We start from the raw sequence: 16,446 nt of genomic DNA, 5'->3' as shown, positions 1-16,446 counted from the left end.
GAATAAATGTAAACACTATAATATAAATGTATAAATGTAAACACATAAACACTATAATAGTGTTCAGTGTCATTGCATGCATAAGTTTAGAGGAGTTTAAGAGGCAAATTCAAACACAGAAACAATGAAATCAGCTCTCTTTCCTCTTCTGGTCTCTCCCATTCCGACTCTCATATCCTCCTTCTCTATGCATGTGTATGTGTTTGTGTCAGCAAAAGAGGACATGAAAAGCTGCGACTTACTGGTCGACTCTCAAGAATCAGAGTGCAGTCCTGGGCCACGGCTTTTGTGTTCCTCACCATGCCGAACACGACCAGGACGTTGGAAAAAAGGGCAGAGAAACTGAGCTCCACCTGAACACCACAGTGCTTAAAGTCCAGAGATCTTCGGCCAGGAAGAACTGCGGGAAACATCACCATACACATAAATACACAGCACTGTAAACTAGATTCATTTATGACAAAGACCATAAAGTAGATCAGTATATTATTAAAAACAGTATAACTATTATATGTGCCACTACAAAAGTAAGATGTAGTGCTGCTATATTGTGACTATTTATAATTCCTTGTACACAGCTATTCAAAAGTATTCTCTTTTATTCAAAAATTAATAGTTTTATTCAGCAAACGATGCATTAAATGGATCAATGTGACAGTATTTATGTTATCAAATTTCAAATAAATGTGGTTTTTTTGAAACATTCTATTCATCAAAGAAACTTGGAAAAAAAAATGTATCACAGTTTCCACAAAAAATATTCTACATTAATAATAATAAGTGTTTTTTGAGCAGCAAATCATCTTATTAAAATGATTTCTGAAGGATCATGTGACACTGAAGACCATCACTGGAATATATCTAAAAAACAGTTTCAATAATTAATTCAACAATATTTCACAAAATCTTACTGTATTTTTGATAAAATACATGCACATTTGGTGAGCATAGGAGACTTTCAAACAGTGTACATAAAAAGAAATACAAATACTCTACTGTAGTCAATATACTATAATACTGCTGGTACATGCAATCATGTGTGAAAGTGTCAGGATGCATGTTTCATTTTTAAGCTGTTTAAGTTTTTAACTTGACAAATGGAATCATTTTAAGTCAGCTCACTCGTGGCAATTTGACACTTTTTGGGAGGACATCCATTTCCTTTTAATACAGACACATGGTTATGAATGATCCCTCAGCGGTGCTGTAATCATGAGTCATACATCACGATCTAACCCACAAAAGCTACAGAAGAGGAAGTCACAAACTGTGATGTTACGGGTGATGGAGCACTTTTGAGTGTAGGCACTGACACAGACAACCACTTCTTTTCCATTGCATTCAAAATCTGCTTCATCATCACTCATGTTGAATATAGCATTGAAAGGGTTCACATTAGGAATCAAAAATAGAAATGTCCTTGATCTTTTTAAATAAAAATAGCTTTCAAATAATCAAAACTGATTTATTTCACATGTTAAGGACATTCTTTTACATGAAGATCTTAAAGGTACAAACCAGCCCATTGAATTTAGTCAAAGAGAATGGAAAATAGTTATGCACTATAAATCAAAAATATAATTTTTGGTATATCTTTACTTACATTATACAAAAGAAAAGTTTGGAATAATTATGCTTTTTATATACATTTTTGAAAGAAGTCTCTTTTGTTCACCAAGGCTACATTTATTTGATCAAAATACATTAAAACTGGTAAAATGGTGAAATATTATTACATTTTAAAATATCTGTTTCCTATTTAAATATCATTTATTCCTGTGATGGTAAAGCAGAATCCAGGCTTCAGTGTCACATGATCCAGCAGAAAATCATTATCATTTCTGTATAAAACAGATTGCGCTGCTTAATATTTTTGTGGAAATCATGATACATTACCACTCAAAAGTTTTCGGTGAGATTTTTTTTAAAATTGAAATACCATTAGCCTGTTTCCAACAAGCATCCCGTCGCCGGAGCTCCATGGTGTGTCCGGACGCTTGCACAGGATCGGTCAAGGCCCGTGGCTCTGTCAGAGTGTGCCTGATCTCTACTACCTGCCTTCCACGTACCAGTGGATCCCTTCCCAGATCTGGAAGAGAACAAAAGCTTTCATTATAAACCACAGGATACGTTTTCCTAGAAGTAATAAATATATGATCTACACAGTTTCTGTCTATGGGATCAAAATCCCGCCAAATGTATTGCGGGTTAATAATGTATTAATGCCTCATCATGTATTAATGTAAAAATATATTGCACAAACTGAAAAAAATAATGCACAATTATCAGAAAAGCAAACAACATGGTCAAAATATAATAAGAGTGAATAAAAAAAATAACAAGCATGAATAAAAAACTTTAAACACATTAAAAAAGATTTTGCATAGGGCTGTCAAACGATTTATAAAAGTAAAAGTCTAAAATAAATTTTGTGTTTACATAATATATGTGGGTACACTGTGTATAATTATTTTATACACAAACATGCTTGTGTATATTTAAGAAAAATATCATTTTTATATAAAATATTTATATATAATATAAATTATATACAGTGTATACATGAAAATATTTCTTAAATAAATACAAGCATGTGTGTGTATATAAATAATTACACAGTGCACCCACATATATTATGTAAACACAAACTTTTAATTTGGATGCAATTAATTGTGATTAATCTTTTGCCAGTTTCCATGTTCTGCACTTGCTACATATCTGTCCCTTGTGGCATGTGATCAGTGGCCATCAGACATGGAAACATGATGCAATCATGACTCGGCAAATTGTTCAGTCAAATGGGAAGTAAAAAAAATAGAGGAACTTGCAAAAAGTAGTATAGCAATTCACGCCTATTAAATTATCAGCATGTCCGGCTCTCAAATAAGAAGAATGGACTAGATGATGTTTTTGAGTGCAGAAGCACTGTTAAAAAAATTGACAGGATTTTACAGTAATGTAATGTCACAAAATTCTGCATCATTTTACTGTAAAAGCTTGTTCATTTTCTATAGTACCACAACAGAACACAAAAGAAAACAAAAGCTATAATATTACATCATATTTAATTTTATTTATATTGCTTACATTTTTTTATATTTTATTTTGATTTATTTAACATTTATACAACAGTTCAAAAGTTTGGGGTCAGTAAGAGTTTTTTTTTTTTTTCCAGCAAGGATGCATTACACTGATCATTCACAGCATTTATAATGTTACAAATCATTGTGTTTTCATATAAATGCTGTTCTTTCAGGTTTCTATTCATCAAAAATTCCTGTAACAGGTTCCACAAAAATACAAGCAACTGTTTTCAACAATAATAATAATAATAATAATGTTACTGTTTTGCTGTATTTCTAATCAAATAAATTCAGCCTTTGTGATCATTAGAGGCATCTTTCAAAAACAATAAAAAGATCTTACCGAAATACATTAATTTATTAACCAGTTGGGTTGCACTATTTCGATGGTTTCCTTAGATATTCTGTCAACTATAAGTAATGTTTTACCTACATTAGAGTATTAGTATACTGTTCTGGGTAACAGGGTTGGTAGAATAAAGGGTTAGGGCGAGTAGAATAAGTTGACATGTATTTGTAAAGTTACTTATAGTCAGTAAATGTCTATTAAAGGAGCATCAAATTAAAGTATTAGCAGATATTAAGCAGAGTAGACAGTCAACTAATACTCAAAAATGAGAATTAGTTGACATGTAGTTGCAACGTTACTTGTATATCATTATCATTTCAACAGCAGTGCCGTTTCTAAACTTTTAGGGGCCCTTAGCAAAACTTTGTGATGGGGCCCCTGTCAGCGCGTTCATAATAAACCCCAAACGACCCCCAAACCCTTAATCCGTTCTTTCAGAGAAGTTTCACGGTCAACAAACAACTGAGTTGAAGCACTCAGTAATAAAATAAAAAAATGAAGAAAATTACAAACAGTTTAAAGTACTAAAAAATGTAGCCAACATAAATTGATTAATCAAAATAAAATGTATTGATTTTTATTAAAGGAGCTAAACGCAAGTCTCTGAGTTTTTGCAGAACTACGCCCCCTCTGGCGACAAGCGAAACTGCAACCAGAGCTGTGCGCGTTCATGGAGGAACACACACACACATACGCACGTTTGCACGAGCTGTTCATAACTAAGGAGCATCAGCCGCACACTGTGCGGCACACATCTTTTGTTACAGTCATAATGAGGTAATACAGTAATAAATCTGCAAGTCATTTAAAATATATGAAAGGAAAGGCATTCGAGTAAATTACACACTTGTGTAAGAGGGGGAAACGGGGGTAGTAGAAAACTTCGGTTTTTGTTTCCATCTATCTCCCTGTGCTTACTGTATCCACTTATGATTGAATTATTATGGAAACACGTTCAGTTATCACTTTGTATAGGCTATGACCCCGTTTGAGCCCTAGAGACGACCGGAGATCTCTCCGTTTGTTGAAAGCTTCCCGATGTTGACTCTCGTCTTATTCCGACGCCTGGCACTGGACCGACAGAAGTTTTATTTTCTGTCTCACGTGGAGTTTGCGTTGGGGTTTGTAATGAGCTTCAAGCCGGTCTCTTTCCGCGCCATATACAGATTTAATGAAGTGCACGTCACCGAAAGCAACAGATATGAGCTGGATTTTATTAATCATCGGCTAATTTCAAAATCAGCAAAGACAGCAATAAGAGAGATCGGCAACAGAACTGGTAAGATCATTTCATTTCTTTACTTTTAATGAAGATGGTAGTGTTAAGCGTCTGCGACTTACTTTCACTTTGATTTGCGATAGATTGCGGCGCTTCGCTTGATGAAGGGGCTCAGCTCAGCTGCTCAGGTGATGCGCGTCGTCATATATGACTAAAATATCATGACATATAGCTTGGTTTCAACAACCAGATGCATTTACACTTGTCCAGTTTCGTCTGGAATACGGCACAGACCACGTCCTCAAGTGGTTTGAGCGATCGAATTCAAATCCGTCTCGAATGCGTTTCGGAGGGCATTTACACCCTGGTCTTTTCACGATCGAATAGCTATCCGATCACAGAAGACACATGAAGTGACCAGGTGTAAACAGCCCCTTTGAATCCATCGTCTACTTTTGTGGAAAGCTGACTAGAGTTGTGTCGCTCGAGTTGTCTTCTCTGATACGGAGAACGGCGGCGAATAGCTACACGAACCTGCCAGACATAGCCAGGCGAGCGTGAACGCGCATGACGTCACGCCCAGTCTCAGATTCGAGCCCGAATCCCTCTTATATATTTCACTGTACAGGGTTATAGAGGCGATCGCAGTGATCAAAGAAGGGCTCATTCAGCCCATCAGGCGATTGTTTAAGCATGTATGGGTTAGAAAACGGCTATTTTTAACATGAAAAGTTGCGCAATGCACCTTTAAAGTTACTAAAGTAAATTAGTGAAGAGCAGTTAGTAGTGAAGGTAACGCTTGAAGTCGGTTTATTGGTCTGCTGTCACTTTAAGACTAAATGCACAGATCCAATAGACACGCATTCGATTACTTCCCGACTTTTTAGACCTATGTTCACTTACATTAAGACATAACTGACTGTGTTTAAGTGACAACTCACCAAGACGGCCATTTTGACATATTTTTGTGAGTATTTGTCAGTTTAAACGCATCCCGAATCCCAAAGTAACCTATGCTTGTCCGCATCTTGCTTCGTCCTGGAGCGCGCGCACAGAAAGACACCAGGGGAACAGAGTCTCTTTCGCATCTCAATACGCTTTTAACTCTTTTTTTTTTAGCATCAAGCACGTCCAACAGGAGATTAAATATTACGACAGTCAAGTTACACGATTTGACCGATTTGTATGTTACGTAGGAAGGGTGACAGCTCACCGCTTTAAAGGAACGGAATGGAATGGAATGCAGCATTGTGTTTTCATAATCGCTGGAAGTCAAAATTAAAAAGTGAAACTATAACTAAAACAAAGCCCTAGTCATTAAATCATTTTGAGAGCAAGAGTGACCCCTGGTGGTTCGGGGGACCAACGCAACTTGCGTACTGTGCGTATAGGGAGGACCGGCACTGATCAACAGAATCTATTATAACTTTATTACCATAAATTGTACTACTTTCACTGAAGAAAAAAAACATCAATATCAGTACAGAAACCAGTAGCCAGGAATATACTGTAAATACAAATTAAAATGCTTTACAGCGTAATGACGTAAGAACTTGTGCCGAAGCATTGATTTATGTTCGTTATTGAGGAAGGAAGTGATCTCGTACTTGTGGGCATGACAAACACAGTGATAATGGCCGTGGGACAGGGTGCAGACAGAGCAACAAGCATACGAGACAGGAACAGGGGAGTAAGTGGGGCAAACCAGAAGCCGTCCCTGGGTTAAGCGCTCTCAAATTTCCCCCACCTGAGCACAGCAGCCAGAGAATGAGGTCACATGCCTAGGCAGCTACAATATAAAAAGCCAAGAGCTGTTACCAAAGGGACCAATCAAACAACCAAATAAGCCCTCTGCAGGGAGAGAGGGGATTATCCAAACCCTTAAAACCTAAATCCACGTTCACATCATGCCGTGGATTGTACGGATCAAGGAAGGAAACCAATGTCTGGCATACAGTACAGTAGATGTCAACCAGTTGTTGCTCTCATAAGTGCTCCAAGTATAAATCCGCTGATGATCAAAAATACTGAAAGACACTGTGAGCTTGTTCACTACATCTCACAACATGGGGGAAGTAATGACAATATCTTGTTATTATAGTGCTTGCAAGGAAGCGCTGTTTTGCGATTGATTAAACGTTCTGGTTAGTGTTTGATCTGAACTTCTAACCCCATGACTCATTTAGCGAAATCATCACCTTTTGAAGTTTAATAATTACATAATCGTATCAAGATTCCCCCATGATGTCCTATGAAATCCATTTTATTTCTCCACAAATTCGGTTTAATTTTATCTGTGATCGAGTGGATTTCTATTGAAATGACATTAGGTGCTAAGGCACCTTAGAAGGGTGCTGAGTCTGACTATGTAGGCAGTAGGTAATAAGGCAACTCACTAAAGATAGGCTCAGACTACGAGAGTATATTTAATCCTAAACAACTACAGTATGAAATCTGGTTGCATCTCGCACATATGGAAAATCTCCACAGATTTTCTTTTCTCAACTCTCAAAGCACAAAGTGCAAGACTTGAAATTGTCGTAGTCATAATCAACCCAATTTAAAATACTACAATATCAAACATGGCTAACACTTTATTTTTCAGTGTCCTTGTTACACGTTACATGTACTTACCACAATAATAACATTAAATAATGCATAATTACATGCAACTAACCCTCAACCAATTCCTAATCCAACCCTAACCCTATAGTAAGTAAGTACATGTTGTTAATTAATATTACTCAGTACTTAAATGTATAATTATTACACTGTAACAATGACACCTTAAAATAAAGTGTAACCCAAACATGTTTGATATTATCAGGGCAGTCCAGATGTGTCTCCAGGCATATCAGGACATAACATTTGATTAGTAAACACATCACATTACAAGATCATTTGGAGCCAACCAAGGTCCTGGAAAAGAGTAAATTAAGGATTAATCATCCTAAAACGCCCGTAGCCTTGCTTAAAGGTGCAGTAAGTGATTTCTGAGAACTTGAGAACACACTTGTAGCCAATCAGCAGTAGGGGGCGTGTCCACTCATGATGTGGGAGGAGAAAGCGAGTAAGTTGGAGATTTGAAAAAAAGACTGAAAAAAAAGAGAGGAATATCTCTGGAAAAAGGGTTGTGATCAGGCAAGAGCATTAGGATCCACAATAATATTAGAGAAGCTTGTCTTTGCTTTATTGTCACAAAGAATTATTTTTCTTTGAGGAATCTTGCATGGTAGTGCATTTTGGGAGCAATGAAAGGAGGGCCGTGTTTGGTTCTCAGAAATTGCGCAATGCACCTTTAAGCTTTGTAACATTAGAGTGCCAGTAGGAGCACTCACCCTCAGAGACCTGCTCCAAGACACGGGTCACCCTCTCTGGCTGTAAGACATGTTTGTTCAGGTACTTGGTGAAGATCCCTGTGCTTTTGCCACCATCCTGGACCTCGAAAGCCTCAGCATCTTCACTCCTGTAGGAGCAAACAGCATGAGTACACAAGAAGAACACAATCAATGTTTTTTTTTTTCAATGTTCTGATTAAGGCTTAGAAGAATTGTCATCTAGTTATGACAGTACTTACGTGGCGTACCCATACACAGTGTTTCCCAGAGGAGCCAAAGGCTTAATTTCAGAGGGAGGACCTTTTTGTTTGTACCTAGAGGATATAAAATAGCAAAAAACGTTGAACAGTGTAGCAATGTGCCAAATTCTTATCTTTTAACATTTCCCAAATTATTCCAAGAATCTGGAATTCAAGATACTTTTATTTGCTTTCTGGCAAACAATAAGCTGCACAAGCTCATTTTGTTTCTACAGGCCTACCATTTCCTGCAGGTGTCCAGGAGAATGACGTTGAGCTTGGCTTTTCTCTCCTGCATACTGTGCATCACTCTCTGTACGCACACACAGTTTTCAGTGCGGTAGGGTCGCGGAGCGTCAATGGCCACCAGGTAATTTCTGCCGGAGTGCTCGTAGCCATGGCCAGCATAGTAAAAAACAGCTGGGGAAGGGGAAAGTGGAGTTTTAATGGCCTACAATATTGTGCAATATGTTTCTTTCCTTCTCTGATTGAGTTCCTTAGTCTTATGTACAACATAACCTTTTATTTGAAATATTACTTAAAATTGGAAATTCTGTCATCATCTACAGTCTACACACTCTCATGGCATTCCCAAACTGTATGACTTTCTCTGTTCCAAACGAACACAAAATATGAATTTTTGTAGAATATCAAAGTCATTCTTTTCAATATATTAAAAGTAAATATGGAAGTATGCAAAGTATGCAAAGTACATGAGAGCGCAAAGCGCTATTGAAGTGGAAAGTTCTGGCCGTGATCTTTTGATGAATACCAAATTAAAGAATTAAATAACACAGACGGATAATTTCCCTAATGACCGACTTTTTTAATCCACTTCAAATGTTGACATGTATATCAAATCTACCAAAAGCAACACAAAATAGAGTTTTGGGCATGAAAGTAACAATGGTGCAAATACCAGTAAATTGTAATATGTATAAAACCAGTCATAAGTCGACCGCAAGCCAGCTAATAGTATTAGACATGTTTCTCTTTTGCACTAGCAATGGATTTCAAGGTCAAGGTAACCTTAGCATAAACATTCAAATATTAGGCTATATATTTACATAAATATTTTCTGTGACAAAAAATGTATTAAACAAAACGTACAAGCATGAAATTATACAAAACCAGCACACTTGAATTTTGAAATGTGTGGCAGGTGAATAGTTTTCTGCAGTAAATATATTTATACTGTTTATAAATATCAAAGGGTCCTATGTGGGTCATTTTGACCCATGTGTGTAAAATTGATGTAGAAATACAAAAACCGTGTTTGTTTGTTTATAAAATAAGAAAGGAAAAATAAATATAATGATTTGTGGAAATCAGAAACAAGGTATTTAATGATTACTCAGATTAATAATTGATAAAAAATCATTTCTTTCAAATATTCAGCAGAGAAACATGAATACGGGTCTTTTTAGACCCATGTTGCGCATTAGAAGGGTAGCGACACAAAAACGATTTTAATTCGAAAAGTAAGAAAGGACAAATTTAAATAAGGATTTTTAGTGATCTAAAACAAGTTAATTGGGGAATACCTGGAATACTGGATGATGAAATTAATTTCTTGCAAAGATATAGAAAATGAAAACTCAGTCGGGTCTATTTAGACCCATGTTGTGCATTAAAGGGTTAAGCCATGACTGCTTTATGCGAATACAAAAAATAAGCCAATGTTTACTGAACTCTTGATGCATTCATACAACATTTTATTGAAAAGATACTTTAACGAACATGACTTTCATAGTTGTTTATCTCAGCGTTTTTCATTAACTCTTTTCATTAACTTTTTAAGTAAAGTATCTTTTCAATAAAAAGATTGTTCCAGTTCATAAAACCAATTACTCACTGATCCAGTCACACTGGAGTCAAAGATTATATGTGACTAACAACCATCAGCTTGCTCATGACAACATACTTTGGTAGATTTGGAACAGGCCTATATTACATGAGCCTTATTAAGATCCTATTACAAGGCGTTTTAAAAATGTACATAAGAAAGAAATGCTTTACAGAAGAAATAAAAAAAGTCATTCAGGTTTGCCGCCAAGACATGAGAGTGAGCAAATGATGACAGAATCTTGATGAAAACTTGACTACATGACAACTACACTCTTTTACTTGCACTATTTCATATTTTGATGACGCTGTGAGTGACAAACCATTGCTATTAAAGCAGTTATCAGCATTTCATAATTAAATATTGCTATAATCAGAGAAAGAAAATTCAGGGGGGTAAAGATGACAGCAGTGAAATCTAACCCACATTCTGTATACAGCAATACAGAGGCATGACTACAGAGTTGACTAATAGCAACTAAACACTTTCCATTGTACTATTTTCATTATGAGGCCGGTTACAATACGAGTCTAAAAATAAAATTCCAATGCGAGTTAGGTGAATAACCTGAATAAATCTGTTGGCTAGAAACATTACACCACATCTCTAAGTTTCTGCAGACAAAAGCAGCAAGGCCCACACACAGCCTTCGACATACTGATGTTATTCTGAAAAAAAGTCCTTTGGCTGAAAGTGCTGTGGGTTTTTTTTTTTTACCCATGACATTCACTGATACTGTATCACCGGAAAAGAAAGCCTTTTTTTCCACTCAGATGGAACTTCCTCTAACTCATCACTGAGATGTTTGTTGAGCAACACTTAAAAAAAAAAAAATCTTGTGTATTGTCCACAACCATCTCAACAATTTCCAGCAGAAAACAGGTCAAGGTACTGAGTTGCACTGCTAACCGCAGGTTCAAAGTGAGAAACGCAGAAGATTAAAATAAGCGTGGTATTACACACTGCAACAATTTTTGCATCCAGGAACCTGAAACTTTCACCACAAATCAAGAAATTGCCCTGCGTATATAAAACCTACATCCTGTGAGAAAAATTATTTTACAGTTAAAGCAGTCATGAAACACACCAGACATTTCCTAGAGGCTCCTCGAGCAAACCAACAGCATGTGACTCACCATACACTCCGGGGTCCAAAAGCTGCAAGAACTTGTCAATGGCAGCCTGCATTTCCTGAAGGGTGAGATCAAGCAGAGAGACCACTCTAAAGCCAAGCTGTTGCAGAAGATTGGCCAGCTCATGGACATCCATGGTAGGGGCCATCAGACCAGGATGGTGGTTGTAATTCAGGTTCCCAATCAGTAATGCCACTTTGTCAGTTGCTTAGAGAAAGAATATTACATTTATTAAATATACATTTTAAATAAATACATTTTTAAATAATTTGTGTATTTTATTATAAAACTAATGTATGTATGTATGTGTGTATATATATATATATATATACATATATATATATAAATTTATATATATATATATAAATCTACATATACACACACAAAAAAATGTATTTTATATATATATATATATATATATATATATATATATATATATATATATTGCGAGAATCCTACATGAAAAACCAACGCATTCTCATCCTTTAACGTCATATAGAACGCTATATGCAAAAACGGCGCTATACTACACACATGGCACCCGTTATCGTTAATATAACACGCGCTGTGAGGGCTAAGTTTAGGTGTGGGGTAGGGTCTGCATGTCATATTCACGCTAAAGGATTTATGACGTCTTGGGTTCGCGTGTTATATTAACGATAAAGGGTGCCATGTGCGTAGTATAGCGCCGTTTTTACATATAGCGTTCTATATGACATTAAAGGATGAGAACGGGCTGGAAAAACAGAGTATGTACAGTATATAATGTGTGTATATATATATATATATATATAATGTATACATATATAGTGTTTATTATGTATTTTGCATACACTGTATATACATATACTGTATATATATATATAAATCTACATATACACACAAAAAAAATTGATTTTATATATATATATATATATATATATATATATATATATATCGCGAGAATCCTACATGAAAAACAGAGTATGTATATAATGTATTTATATATATATATATAGTCAACATTTGAAGTTCAAAAAAATACATCAGTTGTCCTTAGACAAGAATGGGTATTGTTCAAAATTGTGAAACTGTATAAGAAAAATTTATAACTTTGATGAAAGGTTTTGATCAAATGTTGATTACTGCATTATAAATATGCAGTAATCAACACACACACACACACACACAAACATATATATATATATAAATGTTGACTACTGCATTATATATATATATATATATATATATACTGTGAGAAACCTACATGAAAGACAGAGTTTGATTTGTGGGGGAAATATCAAAAGTGGGAGTATTGTGGGAGTAAAATCTTTCATCTGTGACCTACCCATAAGAGTGGCCGTTGGTAGTAGATCTGGAGGCGCTGTGGGGGAGACCAGAGGAAAATGTTTTGGTGAAAGTTGAAAGCAAATAACAAATGTTACAATTCTACTGTATTTTATCATAAAGCCCATATGTTGTGCTTTTCCACTAGTTTCACAACGGGGAAAAAACTCTCAGGACACTCACATTATTTGTGTTCCTTAATGTGACGAGAAAAAGGGAAGCTCTTTTAAAGCTGGTTTCAGTCTAACTTTAGTTGGACTCTCATATATCTAGGGACCTATTTAGACCCAAAATACAGTTCAGTTCCTGATTGTCTTGAACCCCTACCAATCGTGGAAAGTACCAGTAATTTTAAACTATAGTTGAAGAGTGAGCACAAAGAATTCATGGCTCAGAGATAAAGACTGGATGGTTTCCTTTATTTAGGTTTTCTAAATTGCTTTTCGGTCTGACAGTGAAAATGAACAAGTCAAATCGAATCATGATGGCAAACAAAGTGAAAAAATGCAAATGTTGTTAATTGCCTTTTTCTAGGATTGTCAATTGTTAAAAGTGCAGTTAATTATGTAAAAAATAAGTCCAGTGAACCATAAATACATTTTGTAAAGTAAAATTAAAAAACTATATGCAAAAAAAAAAACATGGCCATTTTACAAATGTGGCAGCGACGCAGATAAACAAAAAAATAATAATTCCAGACAAAATACAAAAATCATGTTAAAGTCTTGGACAGATTGCAAAGAACTGTAGGCCAATGATAGGCTTGAAACGCTTGACATAAACAGCCATTGGCAGCTCTTACCAATCTCAATCTCAGCTGCTTCAGACCATCTCTCCTCCAAAATATTTGACACAGCGCAGAGGTATGAACCAGCAGTTTCTGCGCTGGCATTTTCTATCTAAACAAAGAAGACCAAATGCAAAACATGATTATTTTAGGCAGCTTACAACTTCCACAACATGTGCCACTGAGTCAATCTTGCCTAAATTTAAAAGCAATGACCTGTGTGTAATCTGAACCCAACTTGCACATACAAATGAATCAATATGATTCAAAAACAGTTACAGTAGCCTCACCGTGAGTGTTTCTGTAGTCCTTTTAGTGAGGATGCAACCGTTTCTGTACCACTGGTAGGCAGGCGCAGGCTTTCCAAAAGCTGTGCATTTGAGGGTGATAGTCTCAGCTGGTTTCACTGTTTGACTTATTGGGTGAATGACTATATGGGGTTCCCCTCTCCATGAGCGAGAAACACCTAAACACAACACATCACGTTATCCAACAGATACTACAGGCTTTAAACGGACACATTGAGCAAAATCGTACAAAATAAATCACTGTTAAGTCAATGTCAGTCTCAATATAATGCATATCTGGTTGAATAAACATAGCCATTATGTTAAGACAGTGACTTAAGAGCTAGTATAAACAACTAGCAGTTAGTTAGGGTTAATCAGTCTTACTGTTCGTAATCAAATTATACCCATGTACGTTTTTATGTAACTAACTTATGAACAGTCTCGAAGAAAAAAAATTGGATGACTAACTTGAAAGACTAGACTTAGGAGTTTATACAACTCACCCCAGATGCTACTAAAAAAGCTTAACGAGTAGACGAGATAATGGAAAGTACCTGGTTCGTCTAGGATTCGCACTTTTACCCATTCTGTGAACTGATAGTTCAAGAACAGGTCGCTCACTCTACAAATATATTTTCCAGATCTCTGAAGAGTGATGGTGAGCTCAGGCTCTGTCCCACCTTCCACCTGAAAAGATGAAGCATAAAGTTATTTGATACATTTTTGTATATATTCTTAACAATACTGATAGAACTATTCATAAATAAATAAAAAAGTGTTGGGGAAAGTTACTTTTTAAAGTAATGCATTACAATATTGCGTTACTCCCTAAAAAAGTAAATAATTATTATGTTACTTTCCATAAAAAAGTAACTTTTGCTTTACTATTCGGCTAATGTAAGGCCCTGTCACACACTTTTACTTCAGCAACAAAAACAAAACAATTAAGCACAAATGTGCCGTCTATCTATTTTTGGCTTATTAATATGGCTGAAATTGGATCATCAAATGTCAGCAGCACTGACATAGGTTAATAAAATGAGATTAAAAACATAAAGTATATTTGTATTATTTAACATAATTAATAATTCAGGTTTGAGTAATATTCTGTGTTGTCACTGTTTCTATTCATTTTGAGGAATACTGAATCTGTTTTTTGCGCAAGTGAGATGAATAAATACATGTTTACATTTAGTCTAGACCTACAATGACCATCATGTTCACACACAACACTTCTGCACTTACTCCTTATTTCTCTAAATTTAAAAGTAATGCATTACTTCACAAAAAGTAATCTGATTACATAGCTCACATTACTTGTAATGCATTAAACCCAACACTGGATATAAAGTGTACAAACCTCTGACTGTTGTTTATCAAACCACTGATACTTCAATGAACCAGTGCCTATTGCTCGAACACTTAAGGTCACCTCATGGTTTGGTGGTACACACACAGACACTGGCTGCTGCAGAATAACAATTTCTGCCCAAAATATAAGACAGTAGAAATGCATAAAGGGGCAAATATTATACAATAGTTAGTTACACTTAAAAATACTAATATACACACCAGTTAGCATGACTGTCTGCGCTACTCTTTAGTGTGGAAGGGCCTAGACCACAATAGTGCTGCTCTTTTAAGGTAGTCAGTCATTTCAGAATATTACCACCTGTGTAAAAAGAAAACAGAAGTAAGAATAGTGACCATAACAACAAGTGTGGCATTCAAAATCCAAACAATGATTCTCATGGAGACTATTCATGGAGACTATTCATCTACATGAGGTTAAGCAATCCAGTGTTTAGAAGTTAACACAGGATTAAATGTTTAAAAAAAAACTAAACCTATCTTGATTTCAACAGTGTTTGTACAGTCAATCCACGCAAAAGTCTTAATAAAGAGAGAGTGTGTCAGCAACTTTGAAATTACTCGGTTTATGACCTGTTTTGTCAGTGATTAGAATGCAGAAATTCAGGTTAGGTCTTGAAGGTTGTCATTCTGAAAACTGCATTCTTCAAAAAGAAAAAACTGCTTCAATACTATAAAATACCTTCTTTAATGCATTAGGAATTATATCACCTTATGATTTTTATGTATACTGACATGAGACTGGGGCAAGTTATCACCCTTTTACTAGTAAATTTACCTTTAAAAGTACATTTCTGTATCCTGTTGTCCCATACTATAACTTGAAGCATAGCTACAACAAAATATTGAATCATTTTTGCTCCAAAAAAACCCCCACAGTTTTATAATAGACATTTTGATGTCCACCCATATATTTCAATGAATAAATTGTATAAACTTTAAACAACTTGCCCCAAATTATATATTTTTTGAAAAATACTCCTGTACTGAAAGCACCGTTCAACCTTTCAGTTAAAATACATCTTCATTGCATGGATGGCTCGTGTCTGAATGAATGTATGTCAGTGTGGTTCACTTGTTTACAGTGGCTACAGGAGAAAAATAATATCTAGGCTAAATTGACATTATAGTTTTTAAGCGGAAATAATTCACAAAACGACTCATTTAAGAGTTTTTTTACCTTTGAACGTTTGACTCAAAACCTTAAAAGTTCCTGAGGCATAACCATTTGTAACAACTTCCCTAAAAGTGACAACCAACCAACCCCGAAGGCTAACAGCATCGGTAACTAGCGTTCGGTATTACACTCACCTGACCTAGTGCTCATAGCCGACAGCGATCACTCTTCCTTCCTAAACCTCCTCATGCAAACAAGCTCATGGCGTCAGCTGTATCGACGTGTGGATATTCAACATGATACTAATACATTTTGGCTGAAAAAATGAATGGTTTCCCGTAATAATGA

The 16,446-nt window shown here is 35.6% G+C and overlaps 1 protein-coding gene across 1 annotated transcript in view; it reads right to left on the bottom strand.

Moving 5' to 3' along the window:
* Window positions 1-16,446, bottom strand: part of malt3 (MALT paracaspase 3) — a 19,206-nt gene extending 2,760 nt beyond the window's left edge. Inside the window, exons 1-13 of the mRNA XM_039684179.2 lie at window positions 16,293-16,446; window positions 15,183-15,282; window positions 14,971-15,095; window positions 14,165-14,297; window positions 13,611-13,786; window positions 13,336-13,432; window positions 12,535-12,570; window positions 11,211-11,414; window positions 8,471-8,648; window positions 8,229-8,303; window positions 7,990-8,117; window positions 1,940-2,089; window positions 243-400 (exon numbers count right to left, since the gene is read on the bottom strand). Of these exons, the coding sequence (XP_039540113.2) occupies window positions 243-400; window positions 1,940-2,089; window positions 7,990-8,117; window positions 8,229-8,303; window positions 8,471-8,648; window positions 11,211-11,414; window positions 12,535-12,570; window positions 13,336-13,432; window positions 13,611-13,786; window positions 14,165-14,297; window positions 14,971-15,095; window positions 15,183-15,192 (1,470 nt within the window). The 5' untranslated portion in view covers window positions 15,193-15,282; window positions 16,293-16,446. The remainder of the gene's footprint in view (window positions 1-242; window positions 401-1,939; window positions 2,090-7,989; window positions 8,118-8,228; window positions 8,304-8,470; window positions 8,649-11,210; window positions 11,415-12,534; window positions 12,571-13,335; window positions 13,433-13,610; window positions 13,787-14,164; window positions 14,298-14,970; window positions 15,096-15,182; window positions 15,283-16,292) is intronic.

This window comes from Pimephales promelas, chromosome 10, assembly GCF_988280905.1.
Source record: "Pimephales promelas chromosome 10, fPimPro1.hap1.1, whole genome shotgun sequence".
In the NCBI taxonomy this organism is placed as follows: domain Eukaryota; kingdom Metazoa; phylum Chordata; class Actinopteri; order Cypriniformes; family Leuciscidae; genus Pimephales; species Pimephales promelas.
This window is presented reverse-complemented; position numbering and strand designations above follow the sequence as displayed.